This window comes from Phoenix dactylifera, chromosome 8 (genome assembly GCF_009389715.1).
Source record: "Phoenix dactylifera cultivar Barhee BC4 chromosome 8, palm_55x_up_171113_PBpolish2nd_filt_p, whole genome shotgun sequence".
Taxonomy (NCBI): Eukaryota; Viridiplantae; Streptophyta; class Magnoliopsida; order Arecales; family Arecaceae; genus Phoenix; species Phoenix dactylifera.
Window position 1 is genome coordinate 21935983 of NC_052399.1, and position 22980 is coordinate 21958962.

General features: G+C 37.8%; 1 protein-coding gene across 1 annotated transcript; it reads left to right on the top strand.

Moving 5' to 3' along the window:
* The first annotated feature begins 442 nt into the window (after positions 1 to 442).
* LOC103720809 (aminopeptidase M1-like) lies at positions 443 to 22378 on the top strand. The gene is made up of 19 exons (XM_008810704.4): positions 443 to 720; positions 833 to 978; positions 1075 to 1177; positions 2290 to 2476; positions 2556 to 2649; positions 2884 to 3037; positions 3267 to 3371; positions 3474 to 3590; positions 5822 to 5935; positions 7293 to 7475; positions 9553 to 9871; positions 9955 to 10076; positions 10159 to 10256; positions 13099 to 13276; positions 13361 to 13475; positions 13563 to 13630; positions 13730 to 13807; positions 21664 to 21741; positions 21835 to 22378. Exons 1-19 carry the CDS (start codon positions 487 to 489, stop codon positions 22018 to 22020), a joined length of 2679 nt encoding a protein of 892 aa, XP_008808926.2. The 5' UTR covers positions 443 to 486; the 3' UTR covers positions 22021 to 22378.
* The last annotated feature ends 602 nt before the right edge of the window (positions 22379 to 22980 follow it).

Sequence of the window (22980 nt, forward strand, 5' to 3'; positions counted from 1 at the left end):
GGGTTAGCCTTCCACACAAAATATATATACCATGAGGCCAACGAGGCAGCAGTTAGGTGGCTTTATATATGGCTAACCACTCCAGAGACACGATTTGGTTGGGAGAGAAGGAGCTGTCTAGTGCTCTCTAGGTAGTGTTATTTTTTGGTTGGATCCGCACTCGACATCATCCGCTTTAGCAGGAGGAAGAAAAAAAAGAAAAAAAAAAAAAAAAAGTAGATGCCACAGAATAAAATTTCGAATCACCCAGGGGAAGAATAATATCTCGTTACATCGCCACATGTCGACGAAGTCTCGGCCGTTAATTCGAGATCTGAGATACTGCAACCAACTCGGACAGCTAATACAGTTATCGTCTCATATATAACTAGTTTATACAAAAGCCCTTTTCCATATACAAGACTCAGACGGTTCTCGCCTCCCCCTTCCTATATACGGCCTGTAATCTGACGCATTTCTTATTACCAGCCTGCAAATAAGAGCGAGATGGCGGAGGAACCGAGCGTCGAACAGTTCAAAGGCAAGCCGAGGCTCCCCAAGTTCGCCATCCCCAAGAGGTACGATCTCTTCCTCAAGCCGGACCTCTCCGCCTGTAAGTTCGCGGGAGCCGTCCAGATCGCGATCGATGTCGTCGCGGCTACCAAGATCTTGGTCCTCAATGCTGCCGAGCTCGCCATCAAGGACGACTCCGTCTGGTTCAAGAATCCAAGCTCGTCGAAGGTATTGCGTCGCTTTAAAGAATCTTTCTTGAATCGTTTCGAATAAATCTTGCTTTCTTTCCGTTTCTTCTTCTTTTGACTTCTTGGATTTTTAAAACCCTGGGTTGTTTCAGGAAATACGCCCCTCGGAGATCGTTCCGGTGGAAGAAGACGAGATCTTGGTGTTTAAATTTGACGAGGTTCTTCCGCTGGGACAGGCCGTTCTTGGAATCGGGTTTGAAGGAACCCTAAACGATAAGATGAAGGGGTTCTATAGAAGGTAATTTGATTCCCTTCATCCTCTTACCTTCTCGTATGTTAAGGTTTCCATTTTTTTCCATTTTCTTTTCCTTGGTTAAATTGATCCGTTTTACAGTACCTACGTGCATAATGGGGAGAAGAAGAACATGGCGGTGACTCAGTTTGAGCCTGCTGACGCCAGGCGCTGTTTTCCATGTTGGGATGAACCTGCCCATAAGGTTAGTCACTCGTGTATCAATCTTTTTATTTTCTTTTTGTGAAACTTTCTCTTATTTAATTTGTGTTTATTTCAATTTATTATGCAAAGCTTACTTGATACGCTGCTTTCAAAGAAAGTGAACAAATTCAAGATTCAGTTCTCTCTCGTCCTTTCCCCCTTTTCTTTTCTGAGACAAGAAATAGAGAATTTCATATGACTTACTTGGGGCCTAAGTTCAAGGTTTGCGTAAGGGGATGAGCTTTAGTTACTAGGAAACCTCTACTCAAGGCGAGTATGCGTTTCTAAAGAAATCCTTTTGTACCTGTTTTAAAATGTTTTTGCAGAAGTTGTTATAAACAGAGGGAAGTGACTTTGGATGATCATATTGTGTATGTTTGCAAATTTTAACTCATGTTCAGCTTATGTAGTTGTATGTGTAAGGATCTGAATTTTTTTTGCCCATTTAATGAAACTTTTTTTTTTGGAAGATATCCATCAGGAAACTTGTCTTGGCTCTTGAACACCAATATTCAAGTTATAACTAGAATATTTTATTTGTGAACCGCCTTTCTGCGATTAAACAATAACGTTATCCTAATTGACAAATCTTTTTCATAATCCATTATGGTTCTAAAAATGTACTATGGCTAGCTCTCAGCTTGATGCTAAACCTCTAAAGCCAAAACAACCTTGGACACAAAGAAATGTGCCATGAAACCTAAAGGCTACTTCGTGTTAGTTCCAGAGATTATGCTCATTAAGCAGGCATTTTGGTAAATCAACAAAAAAGTATAGATTTTATGGCTGAACTCAGTATACCTTATCTATTGAGCTAAAGCTTGCATGCTTACATGATTTCTAACTATGCCCCTTAATAGAAACCTTTAGCGTTTACTTTTTGTGTTTTTACCTGCACTCCTTGTTTCTTGCTTTGTTTCTTGAAAAGCATGATGCAAACCATTCTGAAGGAAAATTAGAATAGAATTAGTTTATATGATCACATGTATAAGAGATATATGCAGTTAGCATGATATATTTAACTACTCCATTACTTTTTATTTATTTATTTTCTCTCCCTCTGTTTTGACTAGAACTTACTGCCATTTTATTTTGCTAAATCATCTTGTTTAGGCTACATTCAAAATAACACTGGAAGTACCCTCTGACCTAGTAGCATTATCAAATATGCCGGTCATTGAAGAAAAAGTTGATGGGCCTGTCAAGACTATCTCTTTTCAGGAATCACCGATTATGTCAACTTATTTGGTGGCTGTTGTTGTTGGTTTGTTTGATTACTTGGAAGACTTCACAACTGATGGTATGAATCCTTGTAAACTTTAGGCATTTGAATTTGTAAAACCTTTATTGACCTTGTTTGATTTATTGCATCTTTCCAGGGATTAAGGTTCGTGTGTACTCTCAGGTTGGTAAGAGTAACCAAGGAAAATTTGCTTTGGATGTTGCTGTGAAGACATTGGATCTGTACAAAAAGTAATGTTATTCATTTTATATCAGATGTTTTTAAATCTATTTATTTGGTTTCATTTGAATTTGCCAAATCATGAGTTGTGATGCACTTTCTATTGATACTTGTTTACCCACAAGTTGTCTAATGGATCCTTTTAGAATGTAGATGCTGTCTGAATTTCTTATGATAATTCCATAGAAATAGCTGCGATGTAGTTGGCCATGATTGGTGATCACATGTAACTTATTATCACTCAGATACTTCGCTGTACCTTACTCACTTCCCAAATTGGATATGGTTGCTATTCCTGATTTTGCTGCTGGTGCTATGGAGAACTATGGTTTGGTCACATATCGGGAGACAGCTTTGCTATACGATGCCCGCCACTCAGCAGCTGCAAATAAACAACGGGTGATCTTCACTTGCTGAGATATAATTTTTTCCCTCCTTGATTTGAGTTTGATTGCCGTGCGCGGTCATTGATTTTTCAACTTTATGATCATAAGGAACTAGATCTTGCATATTCTTCTTTATGTTGGACGTTTTCTGTTTTAGTTTGGACTTGGAGACGTTCAACCCCATGCTTTTTCCCACATTTGTACAAAATAATTTACCTGAATTGTGATTTTGTTCTGCTCAGGTGGCGATTGTTGTTGCACATGAATTGGCTCACCAATGGTTTGGAAATCTCGTGACAATGGAATGGTGGACTCATCTATGGCTTAATGAGGGGTTCGCAACATGGGTAATTAAGTCAATTTTTACCTGTCATTTATTAGGTATTTGTGCTTGTGTGGAATGCTTACGCTTCATATTTTTCCTTTTTCCAACTGCTATTGTGTTACAGGTCAGCTATTTAGCAGCAGATTCATTATTTCCTGAATGGAAAATTTGGACACAGTTCCTCGATGAGACTACAATGGGCCTTAGGTTGGATTCACTTGCTGAATCACATCCCATTGAGGTAATACTTTTTTTTGATGCCGATTACCAAGTTTCTTGAGGCAGCTAAAGAGTCTCGAGCCACTTAACCCATTTAATATATTTTTATATAATAAAATTAAACATAAAAAATTGGTAATTCTTGATTTCCTTAGTGTAACAAGGATTTCACATCTGGACTTGACACATGATTAGGTGGTGACATGTTCTGTGGGGTTAAACTGTTAAAAGGTTTAAATTAAAATGGTTGTCTATGGGATGCACAAAAGTTGAGACTACATAAAAGAGTGAATGGTTAACATCAAGTTTACCCGCTATGCAAAAGAGGTTTGAAATGTCAGATGACTGCAGAATGGGGTCAAGGTTTGTCAATTGGTTAGTAAGCTTTTGGATGATAAGATGAAACAGCAATATCAGTTCAAGGACAAGGTCAATCGTCTTTTTTCTGCACCATAATTATGCCTAGTCTTAGTGATTGGCCAAATTTAACTCCAAGAGACTTGGATTGCACCGCATAGTGACAGGTTAGAAATTCCAGTGCTCCTTGCTCATTAATTTGTCTCTCTTTGATGACTTTCCCAACTTATCTTCTTTGATACCTTCAGTATATGATATTGATCTATTTTGGTCAAGGTAATTGAATAGCACTAATATCCCCTAATAATAGCTTGTTGGTCTAATCTATCATGCCCCATTCCAAAACCTTTTTTTCCATCATAATAGAAGAACAATTGTCGTTTACCTGTCAAGGCTTCTTTTTAGATGGGCCCATAGGAAATGAGCTACACAACAAGGGGTAGCCTCCCTCAGATACCCTTTACCCCAAACTTGGAGAAGGTGGGGAACTTGAACCCATGTCACTTGGTCCAACTACCAAGAACTATATTACTTTGATAAGCTACCACCTTCAGCCAGTCAAGCCTTTGATTGGATTTTTTTGATAAAGCAATGGCTGTTATAAAAGTCAATATTAGCTGTCATAATGGAAAATAATAGGTGGTAATTTAAGTAACATCATTATTTGATTATGTTAGTATTCATTGGATTTTTTTTACCTGGTAAGTCGGATACGTCATACTGTTCTAGCATGAATACATCCAATAAAGTCGGAAAAGAGAAGGTGACAAAGAGGGGGTGGAGAAGCCTCGTAGCTATCCCACATCCAGCCACTGGAGTGTTGCGCATATGGTATGTTGTATTGGCCCGAATCGGACGATATGGGGCGTACCGTACCGGTTCGGTACCGGTATCTGGTACGGATGGCGCCAAAAAAAAATTTCGCATCATGCCGTACTGACACTGTACTAGTGTGACATTCGTACGACACGGCAAACCTTGGTTGCGCCATATATGAGGTGACCCAATCAGTTGGCCTGTTCGCCTCCCGGTAAATTTGGGTGACTCGGAAGGTCACACAGTCCCTCAACGGGTTACGGATATCTTGGAACAGCGGGTGTTCATCACCCGTCCTGACATGGCCCTAGATCCACCCAATCACTGACGTCGAGTATTCATTGGATTAAATATTATTTCTAGAACTGATTTGGGAATTGTACTTAAAATATTAAGTTGGTTGGAAAGTGGAACAGTCAGATAATTTTGTTATTACCGCCAGCTAGCTGTCATTTAATGGAATTGTGGCTAAACAACTGTTGTCATTTAACTGTCCGTTCTGTACATGTACATATAACAGGGGCCCTGTGAAACTGTTACAACAGCCATTATTATGTTATAATGGTTGTTGCTTTAGTTCATAATTTTGACAGGTAGGATATAATACATGCTTTACATTCTTTACATTGAGATAGATTTGTATGAGTCTATGCTTGTGATTTGGCTAACATGTGCATGATAATTCTGAATAGCTTACTTGTAACTTGTAAGCTTGGAACACTAGACCTTGAATAAATGAGTAAACAAATGGACTTCAAGTGGTAAGTTATCAGTTATCCTGGTTACTTGAATGGATAAAGTCTTCCACATTGTCTCTATTGAAAATTATAAAAAGCTTAACAATTTCATTACTCGTTCAAAGTAATATAAAGATTTTTTTCCTGAATCATCATAAGACTCATCTAGCAACCTGAATAACACCAGCAACAGCTTGAACTGTTAATTGATGCTACATATTTTGCACTCTTCTATCAAATCACAACTTTGAAGGTTGGGTAAGACTATAAGATTTACTTATACTACATATTGGATCTTTTTGTTTGTGAATTTGCATGTTAAGCTTTGCGTATGTTGTTTCAGGTAGATATAAATCATGCTAGTGAGATTGATGAAATTTTTGATGCAATAAGCTACAAAAAGGGGGCATCTGTTATTCGAATGTTGCAAAGTTACCTTGGTGCTGAATGTTTTCAGGTTTAGCATTTGGTTTCTTAACTTTTTCTCATGTATTCTTACTTGTTGAGGTTTTTTAGCTACTAGCTAGATTTTAGCCTACCTGCTAATAATGAGTTGGAAGGGAATGGTTGTTGATTTTAGTCATCAATTTGTTACTTTACATTTTTCCTGGTCAACACAATATCTATTTGTGATAACTGCTGATGAAGTATTAAAAAACTTATGTTATCTTTGTTTGATAGCTAGTCTGCCTCCAATCATATGATTTCGAAATTGCTAATAACTGATTTGCCTGTTAAATGCAATGTAATTTTATATTTTTTCGTTTTCAGAGGCTAGTCCTGTGTATTAACTTTCTTTGCCTTTTTCTGATTTGGCATCACTTCATCATCAATGATCTTGTAGACTGATCTTCTTTGGTTGATTTTAGAGTGAAAACACACCACCTATATCATAGATTCTCACAAAAAAAACATAGTTAGCTTGCTAGTTTACTAGGTTCCTTGGGGCCGTCAGAAGTTGGGAAATGCGATCAGCACTCAGAGGTTTATCATAAGTTATCAGATTCAAAGGAAAGTACAAGAAGAAAAAAAATACTAGCAATGGTTTGATTGTATGCCCTGATAGGATAATCTCGATTTTTACCAAATGCATGCTAGAAGAAATGGAATTTTAATATCCCGGTTGAACATAAGATATCAATTTCACGTGAGATTTTAAAACCTTAGTCGAATGTGAACTGAATCTCTATAACTTGATGATTATTCCCCAAGACAAATTTATTCACTTTAAATGCACTACATAGTCATTGCCAATTGTTCATTTTGGTCCAGATGGATGTTTAGAATACATTATAAATGTGAATTTTACCTTCAAAGGCAAATCTTTTTTTGATGAGTCATTGGTTTTTGTAACAGAGTTCTGATTATAGTCTTGGTAACTCTCATTGCAAAAGAACTTCTTTTTTTGATACCAACCTTATGTAAATGCCTGATAGCTGCACTTTTGCAAACTGGGGTATTACTACCTTCTCTGAGTATAACATAGCCGGAATATCATTAGCTCGTGACTAATAGTATATACAAATAGTACATAAGACATAGACAATATAATATTTCATTAAAGTGGTTTTCTGGTTATTTTTAATCTTTTAAGCTACTTATAAATTAGCAATAATTTAGTGATTTTGAAAATGTAAATATTTGTTACCTTGCCCTGATGACTGAATATTGGTTAATTAGTTATGTCAACCAGAAAGTTGCATGTATCCATGATTTTCTTTTCTTATCTCGCCACACAATTCAATATTATAAACTCTGGCATGCTTACATTTCTAGTTTTAAGTATTATTAACAGCATGTAACTATTTTTCTAGAGATCATTGGCTTCATATATAAAAAAATTTGCTTGTTCCAACGCAAAGACTGAAGACCTATGGGCTGTTCTTGAGAATGAATCAGGCGAACCAGTAAAGATGTTAATGGATTCGTGGACTAAGCAGAAAGGTTATCCTGTTGTCTCCGTGAATGTCAAAGACGGCAAGTTGGAATTTGAGCAGGTTTGTTGATGATACATGAAACTGTGAATTTATGATGTCATATTCACAAGAAGTTAAAGTATTGTACTTTGGGTTCTTATATCATCTCATTTAATAATGCTGGTTCTATTTATAATGCAATACCGAAACTCTTCTTAAAATGTGCACTAGCACATGCTTTTCTTGTCGACTAAATTTAAAAAAAAAATCATTAATTACATCTCTGTTGTTCTTTATTCTGCGCCTAAATGTGACATTGACGAAATAAAAAGAAATGTTAAGGTAGATGCACAATACATGATAGGATTAGTAACAAGTAGTTTTAAGGATGCTTTGGGGTTACAGAATTTGATTCAAGTGGCCAATAATTGATTGGGATGATTTGAACATGTGCCAACAAAAAAATCTGGAGAGATCATAGGTAAAGAGAATGTCTCAAAATTGTGACAGAGAATTAGCTAAAGAGAAGGCCTAAAGCAGTTCGATGTAAATCCGAACAAGTATTTGACCTTCAAAGGCCATAAAATCTGAATGAGATCAAACTTTTAAGCTAAAGGGAGCAGAACAGCAAGAAAAAACCATCTCCATGACCTAAAGTGGATCTTTTAGCAAATGATGGCACAACTAACACAGGCACCCACCACAAAGGAATATGAAAGCCAGCATAATTTCATCAACTAACAGTCAAAGCCTGGCCTTGTATAGAGTGACAAACCTCCCAAACAACCTCTTTCACACTTCTAATCAGACTATTACAAGGTTCCATTTTATTCAAGAGACTGTAGTTTACCATATAGAAAATAATTACAGGCCTTTTAATGCGAAGCCCATGACATGACAAAATAAAAGTTTAAACCATCATATGTTGTATTATTAAAATTACAACTCTAATTATAATCGCTTATTCAGACCTTGAACCAACTTTTGGGGATTCATATTATCAGCATTAGTTAAAGCATACAAGATAGAAATCATGGGGCTAAAAATTAGCTTAGAAACAGGTGCTTGCACCCCTATAATGCATACATGTGCAACAAGTTGTGCCTATATTATGCTACCAATTCACTGCACTGAATATTGATTCCAGATAATCCTAACCTTATCTACAAGAATATTACTAGCAAAATAAATGAAAATCAATGAGCCTCTTAACAGAATGGTATATAAGTAAGAAAGTATAAATTTTGCTGCCTGTCTAATAATAACAAATACAAATGGATGGAGGTTGAGGAAGGATTTAAACAGCTAAAATTTACCATGGATGTAGCCTTTTGTAAAAGTGAATGGCTGAAGAGTAGCTTTAAAATGCCTGCAAATAGTTGAGATAAGACTTCTTACTTGTAATCGTTGCCATGGTAGTCATTTAATGTGAGCTTTCATGGGAGATTGCGTTAGAGCTGTGGAAGGAGGGTAAGAAGATGTTTCGATATAGAGAAAATGACACAAATTTCTATAGTGTTGATATGTTGACAACAAAAATGCCATCCTGTTGTTTTGCTATAAAATCAAGGACCATAGGTAAGAGAATTTTGCAGGTATCTTTGCTTCATCAAGCTTCAGATCTGAATTCCTCAATTTTTCCAAAGGACAATATCCAAAGTAATAAATCAAACAGAATATAACCATCTAGCGGCCAACTGCCAATGAGTTAAGAGATCTCAGTGACTTCTTATGGGATACCGTAACTAATATTTACTGTTGTATAGGGCTCAGTGCAGTGGTCTAATATAATGGTAAACTTGTCAAGGATAAACGTGTCTTGCATATTAGATCCCACAATGCCTGAGAAAATGATGTGGCTCTGACATCATGGAACTTGAAGCAACAACAGCTGTAAAGTTGCAATAATGTATCAAATCAACTAATATTGGGCAATGACCAAATATAACTAGTATATAGTTGTGGTTGCATATGATCCCTGACAAATAGCAGTCTTGTTCACAACATGTACATGGACAAACTACTGTGTTCATTGTCTAAAACGGTTGGCAATTGTACTATTTGCTTTAACATATTGAGGACTGTAGTTTGCTGTAAGTTGATCTGAGTAGTTTCTTTGTTTTTTTTGCCTTCTAACAATTTTTCTCCTCCATTGCAGTCTCAGTTTTTGTCAAGTGGGTCTTCAGGGGATGGCCAATGGATTATTCCTGTAACGCTATGTTGTGGTTCACATACAGCTCAGAAAAAGTTTCTACTAAAAACGAAATATGACAAGTTGGATATGGAAGAACTTGTTGATTCATCTGGTGATGCCACTAGCTTGTTGGCTAAAGGAAATCAAGGGAAAGTTGGATGTCTTTGGATCAAATTTAATGTTGACCAAACAGGTTTTTATAGGGTGAAATATGATGATGAACTTGCAGCTAGACTTAAATATGCAATAGAGGCCAATCAACTGTCTGCAACTGATCGGTTTGGTAATTTGAAAATCTTTCAATGCTACTTTCTCCTTTTCCCTATGGTGTTCATTATGATTAGTTTAGTAAGTTTTCTATTATAGGTATTCTGGATGATTCTTTTTCCCTGTGCATGGCTTGCAAGCAGACATTGTCATCGTTGTTCTCCTTGATGGCTGCGTACCGAGAAGAGTATGAATACACTGTGGTGTCACACATAATAACGGTGTGTTTTTCTCCATATTTTAAACCTTTTAGTTTAATTACTTGCACCTTCAGGTATTACTACTACTAATTTTCATGAGCAGATAAGTTACAAGATTGTGAGCATGGCGTATGATGCCACTCCGGAATTGTTGGATGACATAAAAAAGTTCTTGATTAATCTTCTCCAGTTTTTGGCAGAGTAAGCCCTCTCCACATGTCGAAGACCTTTATATGTATGCTGCTAGTTTATTCTGCTGATGTACACTAAATTCAGAATTTATCATATGAAGCTAGTTTTTTTTTTTTTATAATAATAGTGGCTTCTTTGATACAAGTCATGCTTTCACTGATGAGGTTATTCTGATAATAAAATGATGTGCAAAAAGCTACTTTGGACAATGATTTCGATAACCTAAATTTTTAGTACTTTTTACAATGACCACTATAATGACATCTCTTAAAGTAGCTAAAATAGTCATATAACAGCATCAAAAAATAATTTTTTTAATGTAATTCTAGATATCATGTTTAAATACATATATTTTTTTAAGTGTGAATACCGATATTCAAATTTTGATCAGTGATCATTTCAATTAATGGCTACTTTGACCAATATATAGTGCTATTTTTTATGATGTAAAGGGGTTATTGTAGACCGATGCAAACATCTCCTATGTACAATAAATTGTTGTGGCACATTATATATTCAAGGTGCTTGTCGGACCAACGGTATGAATAGACACATCAACTTTTCAATGCAGGGTTGGATACAAAAGCATTGATTCAAGTATTTTTTTTGGTGAAGGTGATGTATGTAATATGGGTAGAATATAATAGATATAACGATATTTAGGTGGTTCTGTGCATAAGACTAGAAAGAATGAAGTTCTAAATACGTACATTGCAGAAGGCTTTGATAAATGACGGATGATAAGATAATAATAAAAAAAGATGTAATTTTTGTGAATGCATGCAATAAATTTCAAGAGTTATTAGTAAAGCGAGGGTCTAAATTTTCCTTGAAGGGTTCAAATGATAGAAAGGAAGTTATGTTTATAGGATATGAGGAGCTTGCTTGTTTTGTAGCCTTTTCTTTGCAAACTACTCTCCTTCTCTCTCTATATTATAAATATATATTTTACATATAATGTAAAAGATGATTGTCCTGTCAATATTTTTTTCAAAATTAACTGGATTCAAAACCATAAAAACTATCTATTTACAATAGAAAAAGAAAAATATCATAAAAGGAACTTGCAATGAGGTCTAATGAAATCACTGAAAAAATCATACTTATGGTCCCAAGTGTATCAAGAGGGAAACAAGCAAGGGGTTCCTCTTTTCACTAATTTATTATAGGTGTAAATTATTTTCTATTATATTTTGTTTGCACATCTAAGTAATTTCTTAACATGCATTGCATATGAATAGATTTCTAGTTCCCAAAATGAACACTACCTATAAGAGTATTTCTTTTATACTTTTATTTAACTATTTTTAGCGGTGAAAAGTTGAGTTGAGATCTTTTATTGAAGTAGGCAACATCTTTGAGTCCAGGTAAGTCTTCAGGAAAATTTGGCCACTTTGTATGTTTTTGATGTGACAAGTTGATTGCATCATAGAAACTTATAGAAAACAATAATTAAAAATCGAATATTCTATTTGCTCAAAGAGAATTTCTGTTAGTCAGTTGATGACTTGTATGAAGAAGTTAACTTAGAAATGTGCAAGTAAGTTTCAAATCTTGTTTTTGTGACCACCTTTTTAGTGACTATCGGGTGAAATGCTTTAAATTTAATGTTTCTTTTTCTTGCAAGAAGAATATTTGAATCTATGCGAGATCCTATTGGCTACATGAGTAGGACTCCAGATAGGGAAACTCTTATACTGTTTCATAATTCTCCTGGGCACTACAAAAATGAAGTGATATGGTTACATCAGCTGAACCGTTGCCACTTGGCCTATTAAAGGACATGTTGCAATTGTAGACAAAATACTGATCGTTTCATTATAGAACAAGATTGATTGGAAATTTCCGGACACCAGGCTGCTTTGCTGAGTATCTAATTATTGTTGGGAATCTGGGATCTGACCAAACAGTAGAGTTACTGTTGGCAAGGTGTTATATGTTTTACTATTTTTTTGTTTTCTGGTGAGGGTATAGGAAAAGAGTTTGGAAGAGTGGAAGGGCTAATAAAAGTTTTTCATGCTCAACTATGCTTAATTTTTTAAATCTTTTCATTAACTTAAGATTTTAATACCACGTTTATAAGCAGCAATCAATATTTTAAATAACTCAATCCTAAGCAATATGTATGTATTTGCTATGTATGCATGTACAGAGAATGTCCATGATTTTCAGTGCACATTCACCCTTCTTCTGCTTGCAGATCCCATGTGGGCTCAACAATGGTCTGGGCCTCAGCCCACTTTAGACCCCGCTCGGGATCAGGGAAAGTAGTGGGCTTGGTGCTTTTTGAGTATACAGATATAAATAATTCACATGCATTCATATGATATATTGTTACAATATGTTGCATTCATATTTATGTATTTGCTATGCATTGCATGTATGTAAAGTCTACAGATATAAATAATTCACAGATGACAATGTGGTCGTCATTGATCAAGAAGGAAATCCACAAAGGAACTCGAGTTTTTGGTACGATCGCTCTGGAATTGAGGCAGTTGTATTTTACTAAAATATGTGTTTAGATGATAGATCGCTATGATGCCTTGCCCAATCCCCACCAGAAACCTATACATCATCATTCATTCTATAAGTTTTGATATGATGCATATTTGTACTTGTAAACTGTGCATGTCACTATATATGTCAGTTTAGACATTATACAGTGGCTTGACTTAAGTTCAAATCGTTGGGTGCAAGTCCGTATTTATGACTTAATGTGCAAATCGTTGGGTTCAAATTTATGTTGCTATCAATTATTTCCTTGTAATTATAACCACTGCGAAGTGCCATATTTGTATTGTGCTGTTGGTGGTCCTCCAGTTTGCATTCTTGATTAGTATCCTTACAGAAAGTTAGGTTGGGATCCAAAGGATGGTGAAAATCACCTGGATGCAATGTTGAGAGGAGAGCTGCTGACTGCTCTTGCTGAATTTGGACATGATCTCACTCTAAATGAAGCAGCAAGGCGTTTTCATGCCTTCTTGGATGATAGAAACACATTACTCCTTCCCCCAGATATAAGAAAGGTTGCTTTTTAAAAGGAAAGTAAATCTTCACTTTACTCCATTTATCTAATCTTACTGATATTGCATGGTCAAATTGCTTTGTAGGCTGCATACGTTGCTATAATGCAGACTGTTAACAGTTCAAACAAATCAGGATATGAATACCTTCTGAAGGTTTACAGAGAGGCTGATCTAAGCCAGGAGAAAGTTCGTGTACTAAGTATGTTGAAATTGCTGTTGGCTGAAGGTTAAGAAAAGTAATTGTGCTAGATCTGTTATTGAAAGGTTTCTTTCCCTTGGTCTTTAGGTGCCTTGGCATCTTGTCCTGATCCTGCTGTTGTTCGTGATGCTCTAAACTTTTTCCTTTCTTCGGAGGTAACTCATTGTTTTACATGTCTAGTTGTATATTTCCATTTCCTAAAAATGCCTTGATTTATTTACTAAAGTAGCTTACTTTATTTTAAATTTATTTAGGTTCGGAATCAGGATGTTGTTTATGGACTTGGTGGAATTAGCAGGGAAGGACGTGATACTGCATGGATATGGTTAAAGGTATGATTTTTGCCATTCATCTGTTCTGAACAATTTCGATACAACATTTCGAGACCGGAAATGCTATACTGGGATGTCCTACCTACAAGAAGCTAACACTTCTGCTTATTGGTTCTGGACTATGGAATCTGATTCAGTCTCTGTAAGTTGTTCACTTGCTTAGAATTAATTGCCAAACAAATTGATAGTGGTTCAGTACAACATTGTGAGACCTAAAATGCTAACTGGGATGTCTAAACATGTTGCACTCATCTACCTACAAGTAAACCTAACACTTCTATAATCTTGTTGGTTCTGGACTTTGGAATCAGAATCAGTCTCTGTAAGATGTTCACTTTCCTAGAATTAAAAAGATGAGCAAATAGTTCAATCAACACCAAGCAAGTAGAAAATGGTTTGCCAGATTATCTTTCTATACTGTACAGTAATTAATGTGAACAACTTACAGGTGCCTGAAATTAAATATTTATTTCTATGGTGCAGTGTTAGGATACTCTTTATGACTAAAACATTTCCATTCTCGTATTCTAGACTTATAGTTGCTAGAGTCTTCCAGCTAAGGTGCCATACCTGCTTGTGCTCCCACATGCACTTGTCTCTCAAGTCAATTGCAAGGTTAAGAATCAAGGATCACCGAACCGGTACCGGTACCGATCGGTCTTGGTACTGGTTCAGTATCGGTTCGTAGCGGTACTGAACCGGTTTATCCGGTTCGGCAATTCTTCTCAAACTTTTTCAAACTTTTTTGTAATTTTTTGGAAGATTTCTTTCTTTTCAAACTTTTTCTACAAATTTAAGTTTAATTTGATATTTTTTGGATATTTTCTGATGTTTCTATGATTTCGGTTTAAGCTATATGCTGCATTTTATTTCTTTGAAATGATACAAATCATGAAATGAACAACATAAAATATCTTCAAATCAAGATACAATCAATTACATACTTTTAAAGCACTCTCGAATATCTAAAATCAGGTCGAGTGACGATGCTTCTTGTAGATATTAGGATCATCAGCATAATAAAAAGTCATATCAATCCACCCCTCTAACCAAGCGGTATTGTAGTCTTGTATGCTCATTTCTTGAGGAACGCGCGTCGGGTTATAAGAACTTTTGAATCTCTCGTTGAAGCTCTGGCTCTGAGAGGTGTCCTCTGGCTGATAATATGGCTATGGAGGGGCTTATCCGAATATGCCAGTAGCAAAGTTCGACTCGTGGGATGCTCCGGGCTGCGTAGGAAGTAGCCACCGAAAGATGCCTCAGATGCATCATATCCATATCCGTATCCGTATGGGTCCTGTGGCTGCGGATAATATGATCCAGTATACGACTTGGAACCTGATACGTCTATTGATCCTACTCTACGTGTGAAGTCTTCTGTAGCTGCATCGTGTCCTTCTGAACGACCTCAAGGAGCCCGTCTCCTATATGCAATTGTATCCTCGCGGACTCTACCAAATCATTTACCGTGGTCTCTATTCTGTGTAGCATGCGTAAACCGGGACTCACTGGTGTATCGAAGACCATTCTCCGCCTGTCTTATAAACAATGGTCTCCTGTCTTCCACTTCCTCTATGGCTAGTAGATCCACCAGAATCGTCATTGCTGCTGCTCCAGGACTCCTGGATACTCCATGGGGCCTTTTTGTTTTTCTTTTTTGGTTTGCTGGGCAGCTGCCTTTTTACTCTTCGTGCCCCTCTGTTTGGATATCGCCCTTCTGACTAAATCGACCGGATATCGTAGTATCCTTATGTGAGCCTCTTTCGATCATCTCGCTAAGAGAATGTCAAGGAAAAATTAGGTGACAAGCTCTCCTATGGCTGTGGCTGATCAATTGTGGGAAGGCATGATATATTACTCTCAGCTCGTTGATCTGCATCAACTCTAACTTCGTTGGCTATGAAGTTGGCCGGTCGTCGAGGTGATCCTGGCTCGTCATGCTCCGGCTTCTGCTGCTGGTCCCCAAGTCAGCCGATCATAGGATCATCGTTATCATCGACGAAAGCCCTATGGATCGGATCTGCATACTTGAGCTCGACTTCTCCTAAATGCACTTTAGCCTCAACTGCAGATTGTAGTAGACATATACAAGGTCGTTGAGGTGCTTCCGTGTCAAACAGTTTCTTTGCTTGCTATGGATGAGGGCGAAGCTGGAGCAATTGCGCTCAACCACTTGAGGATATCATATGGGAGAGAATTTGTATTGCTATCTGCTTAAGATTTTTCGCGGACAACCCAAAATGAATCAACCATTTAGCTGCAGAAATATTGAAAAAAATAGATATTAGTAACCATCTAACGCCAGGTGAATGTCTTCTTGATGTGTAACATACCTGGATTTATAGTTGTATTGCTCGCGACAGCTGCTCGCTATCCGAAGTTGTGGCTGCCCTTTTTAAATAATTTGGTCTATGATAAAGAATCATCGTTCCTCTATGTTAATAATAGAAGATATTGGTATACTTACATATGCCACTAAAGTTAAGTTACCTCTTCTAGACATAAGGCCGCGACTTCTAGATGAGACTCGATCTTGTAAATGACATTACGCAGAGCCGCTAGAAGTTTGTCCGTCATACCAATTTCAGGTATGTTGTACTGGAACCGGGGGTTCAGATAGTATGCTACACATAGAGGAATCCGTCTTAGTAAAATTATACAAGTACAAGAGCAGTCTAATTTTCAATGTTCTTGCTTACTGCTAGATGCAAGTTTCTATCCATTTGGTAATCCCATCGTCGCTCAATGATCTAGATGTACTCATGGGCATGGACTACATATGTCTTCATGATCTGAATCTTTGCCCTCTCCATCATGTGATGCAGAAAGCCCATCTGGAGGTATCTCTCGCTATCCACGGCCCGCAGCACTTCATATAATGGTTTGATAGCTTTTACTATTGCAGTGGCCCGCTGCCAGAATGTCTGCCTCGTCACCAAGTCTTCGATTTGCTTCTTTCGGTGCTGTAAAATGAATATCTATTATCCTGCCACTCGAAACTGATAAACATCTGATGTAGGAATGCTTTCTTCTCGAGAAGGCTATCAAGTGCAACGTAATTGGTAGAAAATTGTGCGACTTCTGGTCTCAAAATCTTTCCCTGCAAAGCTCCTCATTAGTGAAAGGATCCAAGTATGGTTATAAATATACCTAGTGATGCTTTGGGCTGTCTCCATCAATATCCATCAATTTGAGGTCGATACAATATGCAGCACATGAGGTCTAGAAAATATGTGGCCGCCGCTCCATCAAGATCTTCCGGCGGCCTTATGTTGCGACCTATTATTAGTAACGACCTGCACGAAATTCTCCTCTCCTATCTGATCAATCACCTTCTCCATAAGTTTGAGGATGTATGTAGAGTCGTGCATCTAATCCGAAGTATCAACTGACTTGTGAAAGAAAGTCTTTGTATCACAGTATGTCAGAAAGTTGATGCTCTGCCTGGTAGGATCGGTCCAACCATCACACATCACAATCAGTCCATATGTGGGCCACTTGCTTTTGTAGGAGGCAATCCAGTTCTCCAACTCCTTATTGTTGTCAAGAAGCTCACTGTAGATATTCTTCGGGCTTGAAGGATCTACACCGAGACCAGCAGACCGTATGGAGGAAATGGCAGACCTGTTGTCTGCCACATTCACTGGGATGTGGCTAAAGTAGAACCAGGATCCAATAACTCGCCATATATCTTATCCTTCTTTAGCATTGAGTCAACCCTCTGTTGCTTCAATTTTTTGTTGAAAAAGGCATGCAGATCTAAATCATGGATTGAAACTTCTGGTGGAATTCTTCTGAATGACTTCTTTCGACCATCAAAAACACCCAAGATAGATTCTGTCTGGCCACTGTCTCTGCTGACGCTCTTTCTGATTGAGGAGGTCCTCTGCAGACCTGGATCTGGCCTGCTTCTCACAGAATCGGAGTCCAACTCGTAGAATGAGGGCCCAAATCGAGCCATATGCTTGGCCACCTCCTCGTCCTGCCATTGATCATCTAGGCTTGCTTGCATGGCAGCCTGGATTCGTGCCTCGTCATATTCGGGGAGACCTCCTCTGACTTTCTGGCGTGATAGAAAGGTGGCTTTGCCGCTTGGCGTTCAACCTCCATCTACTTCCTGGCAGCCCTCAATTTGGCTTCTTTGTAATTAGCGAGGTTCTTTTTCATCAGCAGCCGAATCTCCTTTGCGCATGCAGGGCATGCAGCTACTTTGTCAGAATTACTATCTAAGTGCTGCTTCAACATGGTTACCCCTCTTCCTTTGAATTTATGGTGGCAATGGTTGCACTGCCACTGGTACCTTTCCTTGAGCATTCACCCATGCTTCCAGCCAATATCATGCTTTGCGGGTTCTTTTTCGTTGATGTGTCCATTCCTACGAGGACGATAATTTTTCTACTTTAGAAAATACATATGATTTATCTAATTTGCAATTTAGCAAGATCTTCTCTTGTTTTGCAATTTTTGTGCTATTTTTTCTAAGCCCCTAAAAAAAAAAAGAAAGAAGATAGGGGAAAGAAAGCACACCTTAATTAGCCTTGGCCTGAATCAGCCTTTTCCCTCTGGCTTTTGCTGAATGAATTTTCTCCAAGGCCTGAATCAGCCTTTTGCCTCTGGCATGCCTCTGCTGAATGAATTTTGGGAAGGCCTTCTTCGGCCTTCCTTTGCGAGGTCGTTCGAAATCATTGTGGCCAAAATGGCCACAGCACCACAGCGCGCATGCGTTCTGGCCACAGAAATTCAAAAAAGGCCATAGCGCGCGTCGTGGCCTTTTCAAAAAGTCACCGCGCCCGCGCGCCGTGACTTTGGGCCAAAAAGCCCACATTAAATGGAACCGGTTCCTAGCCGAACTGGACGGAACCATCCGGTTCCGTCCGGTACGCAGCTGATACATGGTTCCGTCCGGTACGCAGCTGATACATGGTTCCGTCCGGTACGCAACTGATACGGGCTGGTTCCCGCATGTACTGGCCGGTTCTGTCCCAGTAACACTGTAGTTCCGTCCCTATTCGGCCGGAACCGTTCCGTATAGCCTGAACCGTACCGGTTACGGGCCGGTTCAGCAGACCTTGTTAAAAATACAAGTGCGGATCCCCATTCCAAGATTACTTGGAATTGTATGGGCCATATAGCATCGGGATGGTGCGGTCCTGACTCTTTGGATGGTCTTATCTCAAGGTATTGTACCAGGACTTTTTATTTTTTCCATTTTTTTTTCAAACTTGTCTTAAATGAAATTTAATGAATATTTATAGGTTTTATGTTTTTTGAGTCAATGATGGGTTAATATTAAAAACTATCAAAAATATAATTAATTTACCTATAAGAAATTTAATTTTATAAAAGAAAATATATATTAAAAATCAAAAAGGGTGCATTTTTAGGTGATAGCCACCCTACAACATATGCCAAATTGAAATTACTTCAGCACGACTCACCCTTTCAATTTTTTGGCCAAATTAGCAGCAAAAAAAAGGGGAGAGGCAACTTACCGAATACGTAAGGTTTCTACCCTAAAGAAGCTGTATTGTAGTGAGAGGAGGCTGGATATGCCCTCCTTTCTCCTCTCCCTCCCTCTCTTGCCCCCTCCCCCATCCCTTTCTCTATTTCTTCTCGAACAGTCCACCCCCTGACCAAAAGGAATGAGAAGGAGAGCATGGCTCCGACTCTCTCTCTCTCTCCCTCCCCCTCCCTCCCTCTTCTTTTTGAAAAACTAATTACCCAATTGGATTGTGCCATGGCACCAGCAGAATGGGCCTTTGTACAGGCCAGCAATGACCAGTTTCAATCGTGACAAGTGGGACGTCTCAACCCATGAAGGGACCAGTCCCATAAATGTCCTTGGTGCTGGTTCTTGGTCAGAGTGGTACACTACTGGTGGTGTACTGACCTGACCAGCCAGTGCATAAATCCTTCTATGTTTTATCAAAATTACTCAGTTCAAACTCGATGGTATCCTTTATGTCATTTTTTCCTCAAAATATTGTTTCTTGTATATTTTGGAAAAAACTTGAACATCAAGGCAACAATTCTATAAATTATTACTTAATATTTAGATCTCACTTTATAAATATGACTGTAATGCAAAGGGGGTGACTCCTCTCTTGAGCAACCCCACTTTTATGTTTATCCCAAACTGCCCCTGCAGAACTCGCTGTTACACGAGCATCGCTATTCTGTGCGGACTCTAGTATGCCATGTGCATCACTCATGTCCAACTTTTGTTTGTTAACATGCTAGCTGTAACTGAAAATGGTGTAGCCCAAGATGGGAAAAGCATATGGAGGAAACTAAACGATATAACAAGCAGTGATGCGCTCTCTCAGTATTTAGGAGTCCTCGGTTGTATTTAGGAGTCATTGGTTCCTGAGAACGTGGCCTTCTTCAGGTATAGACAGTGAGAAGGTTCCACAAAAATCTTTTGCATGTTCTGCAGCTTCTGTTGCATTCATCTTCACCGGCTCTCTAAGCAACATGGCAGCTGAACATCCAAATGGAAATGACAAGGATGCCTTCTAATCCAATCTTACTGCCTATTGCTAAGTACATGAGAAACTTAGGTGCAATGTACTATATATTGGCAACCTTCTGGAAATTGTGTTGAGAAAGAATAAATAACCTTTTCCTTGCTGTCTTTATATATCAATGGAAGCATCCTGCAGGCGCAAGATGCTTTATGTTCAACTCGTTTCAGTTTCTTTTACCTACTTACACATGTCCAGACAAGACAACTAAGCTTTCAACATGTAAATACATTTTGTCCAAGGGTGCATTATTGCCCGGGATATCTGGGTATAGGGGCAGTTTTCTTCTGACATGGTATCATGCCTTTGAAAATCATCAGGCATGAAAAGGGCATGCTTTATGTTTGCATAACATTCCAAATGTGTCCATTTTCCTCCAATTTCAGACTTTTCTGTCTTTTCTGTGCTTGCTAATTAATCTACTCTCCTCCTAACTTTTGATGGAACCTTGGAGATTTGCCCCTCGACAGCATGAGCCTAATGCACATATGCTAAGAGGTAGCTATTCCTGCGTCCCAGCCATCTAGGTTTTCCCCCATTCAAAGATGCCGTTGTCATGAATCAAGACGTTAACATCACACACTTTTTGCTCCTTTTATTCCAATAGCCGATATAGATCAAATATGTTTGTTGATTATCAAGGTTCAGGTAAGCTCTTATCATCATGTATTTTTCCCTCTTTTTTATATCTTAAATCACATCTGGCTGTGGGTTGTTATGCTATAATGTCCATAAACATGTAGAAGGATTTAAACCTACTAGCCAAAAGTGAAATCAGGAAAAGATTGAAAAACTAGCTTTTTGCGCATGCATCTTGTAATGCTTGATGTTGTTCATCTTCTTCACAAGGCATTTAAAGTTTGTACAATCCATCTTGAAAAGATGCATAGTGGACTATTTTCACACCTCTTTAATGAAAAAGAAAGTTGAGACATCTTAGGACCACTAGCACTGAGTGTCGTTGCATTGCTCAACACTCGAAAAGGCTTGTGAATTTCAATTTGGTACTAAAAAGTAGCCTGCACTTATCTTCCACAAATCAATGAAATTACAGCCCTATCAAGAGCTTCATGTCATGTTACTCTATGATATAGCAAGAAATATGGTCTTTAGGCCCCTGCATGGCTCAATTAGTGAAGGATTCTGCATTTGAGTTCTTGAAGTTGTACAACTGATGATACCACATTGAGTTCTTGGAGTTGTACTCAGTTTTACATGTCAAGAGAAATGTAAAATTAAAGCATCACAAAAAAGTGAGTCTTTTGTAGGCCCATAACCTGTTAGAATTCTGTTCTTATGTTTCTTATTATTTCAATTCTGATGGTTGTGCAGGAAAACTGGGATCACATCTCAAAAACATGGGGCTCTGGATTTCTACTTACACGTTTTATCAGTTCCATTGTGTCACCGGTCATTCTCAAATCTGTTATCTTTGTTTGTATTGTTTTTTTATGTTGAAAAGCATGTGCACTTGGCTAAAAGGGCCTCCTGTTTTTATTTCAGTTTTCCTCTAGTGAAAAAGCTGAAGAAGTAGAAGAATTTTTTGCGAGTCGGGCCAAGCCTTCAATCTCTAGAACCTTAAAACAGAGCCTGGAGCGGGTTAGAATCAACGCAAATTGGGTTCAAAGTATTAGGAATGACCGGTCCCTAGGAGATATGGTAAAGGAGTTGGCCTACAGGAAGCACTAGGGAGCAGATCATCCACCAATCCATAAAACCTTCCGTTACAGAGTGAGAAGAATAATACTACTGGATGATCGAGTGGCTTGTCTTGGAGAAATATCTCCAATATCCCTGGCAAATTAGTAGATTAGTTGTCTCTCTTTTGTGTAACTTATTGCATTGTAAGATGTAACTTGCAAATGCGGCAGGTAATGGTTGTTGCTTTTATCTGGGTTGCGATTCTGATTGCGTGCTGATATGGCCCTTCTTAGCTTTTTGGCTACGTTCTCTTAAGTGAGGTCCTGACATGAAGTGGTTTTTCTCCCAAACTCGTGACATTCCTGCTACAGTGCCTTGTCAATAAGACGAATTCGTTTATTTTAAATTATCTTATTTTTAATTTGTTTATTATAAATGCTTTTAATTTTATTTAGTACTGGAAGAATGCTTGCCGTAAACCCATATCTATTCATTTATTAAAAGAAAGTTATGAAGTGGCGTAGCTCTCTCCTCTTCCATCCCTCTTCTTTTGGTGTCTATATCGTGTCCAATCATTCAGGCTAGCATGCATGGTGACTAAGGCAAATGATTCGCTTATCTTTGACAGTCTTAAAAAGTGAGAAGTTTAGAATCTATTGGGCATTGTTTTTATTTCTTGATTTTTATGTTTAAAAATAAAATTATAAAAGTCAAGATAAAAATATATTTGATGCTGTTGTTTTTATTTTTAATTTTAAAAAATATTTATTATATTTTTGATATGGTTTGGAATACTCTGAATTTTTATTTTAATATTTTTAAAAATAAGAAAATCATTACCTAGGGTTGCAATTAGGTTAGGTCGCAATAAAGTTAGGTCGGATCAAAAATGACTTAGACCGGATATAGAATAAGACAAAAATCTTTCAACTTGGATTCTATCTGGTCAAAAATTTAAATGGGAATTTGATTATTTTATGAAATAGATAATTTAACATAATTTATAAT

Excerpts from the sequence above, each read along its gene's own strand:
- LOC103720809 (XM_008810704.4), top strand. The coding sequence starts at position 487 with ATGGCGGAGGAACCGAGCGTCGAACAGTTCAAAGGCAAGCCGAGGCTC. Across the intron at positions 2,650-2,883 it reads ACATTGGATCTGTACAAAAA|ATACTTCGCTGTACCTTACT; the intron begins GTAATGTTATTC and ends ATTATCACTCAG. Across the intron at positions 10,077-10,158 it reads TGGTGTCACACATAATAACG|ATAAGTTACAAGATTGTGAG; the intron begins GTGTGTTTTTCT and ends TTTCATGAGCAG.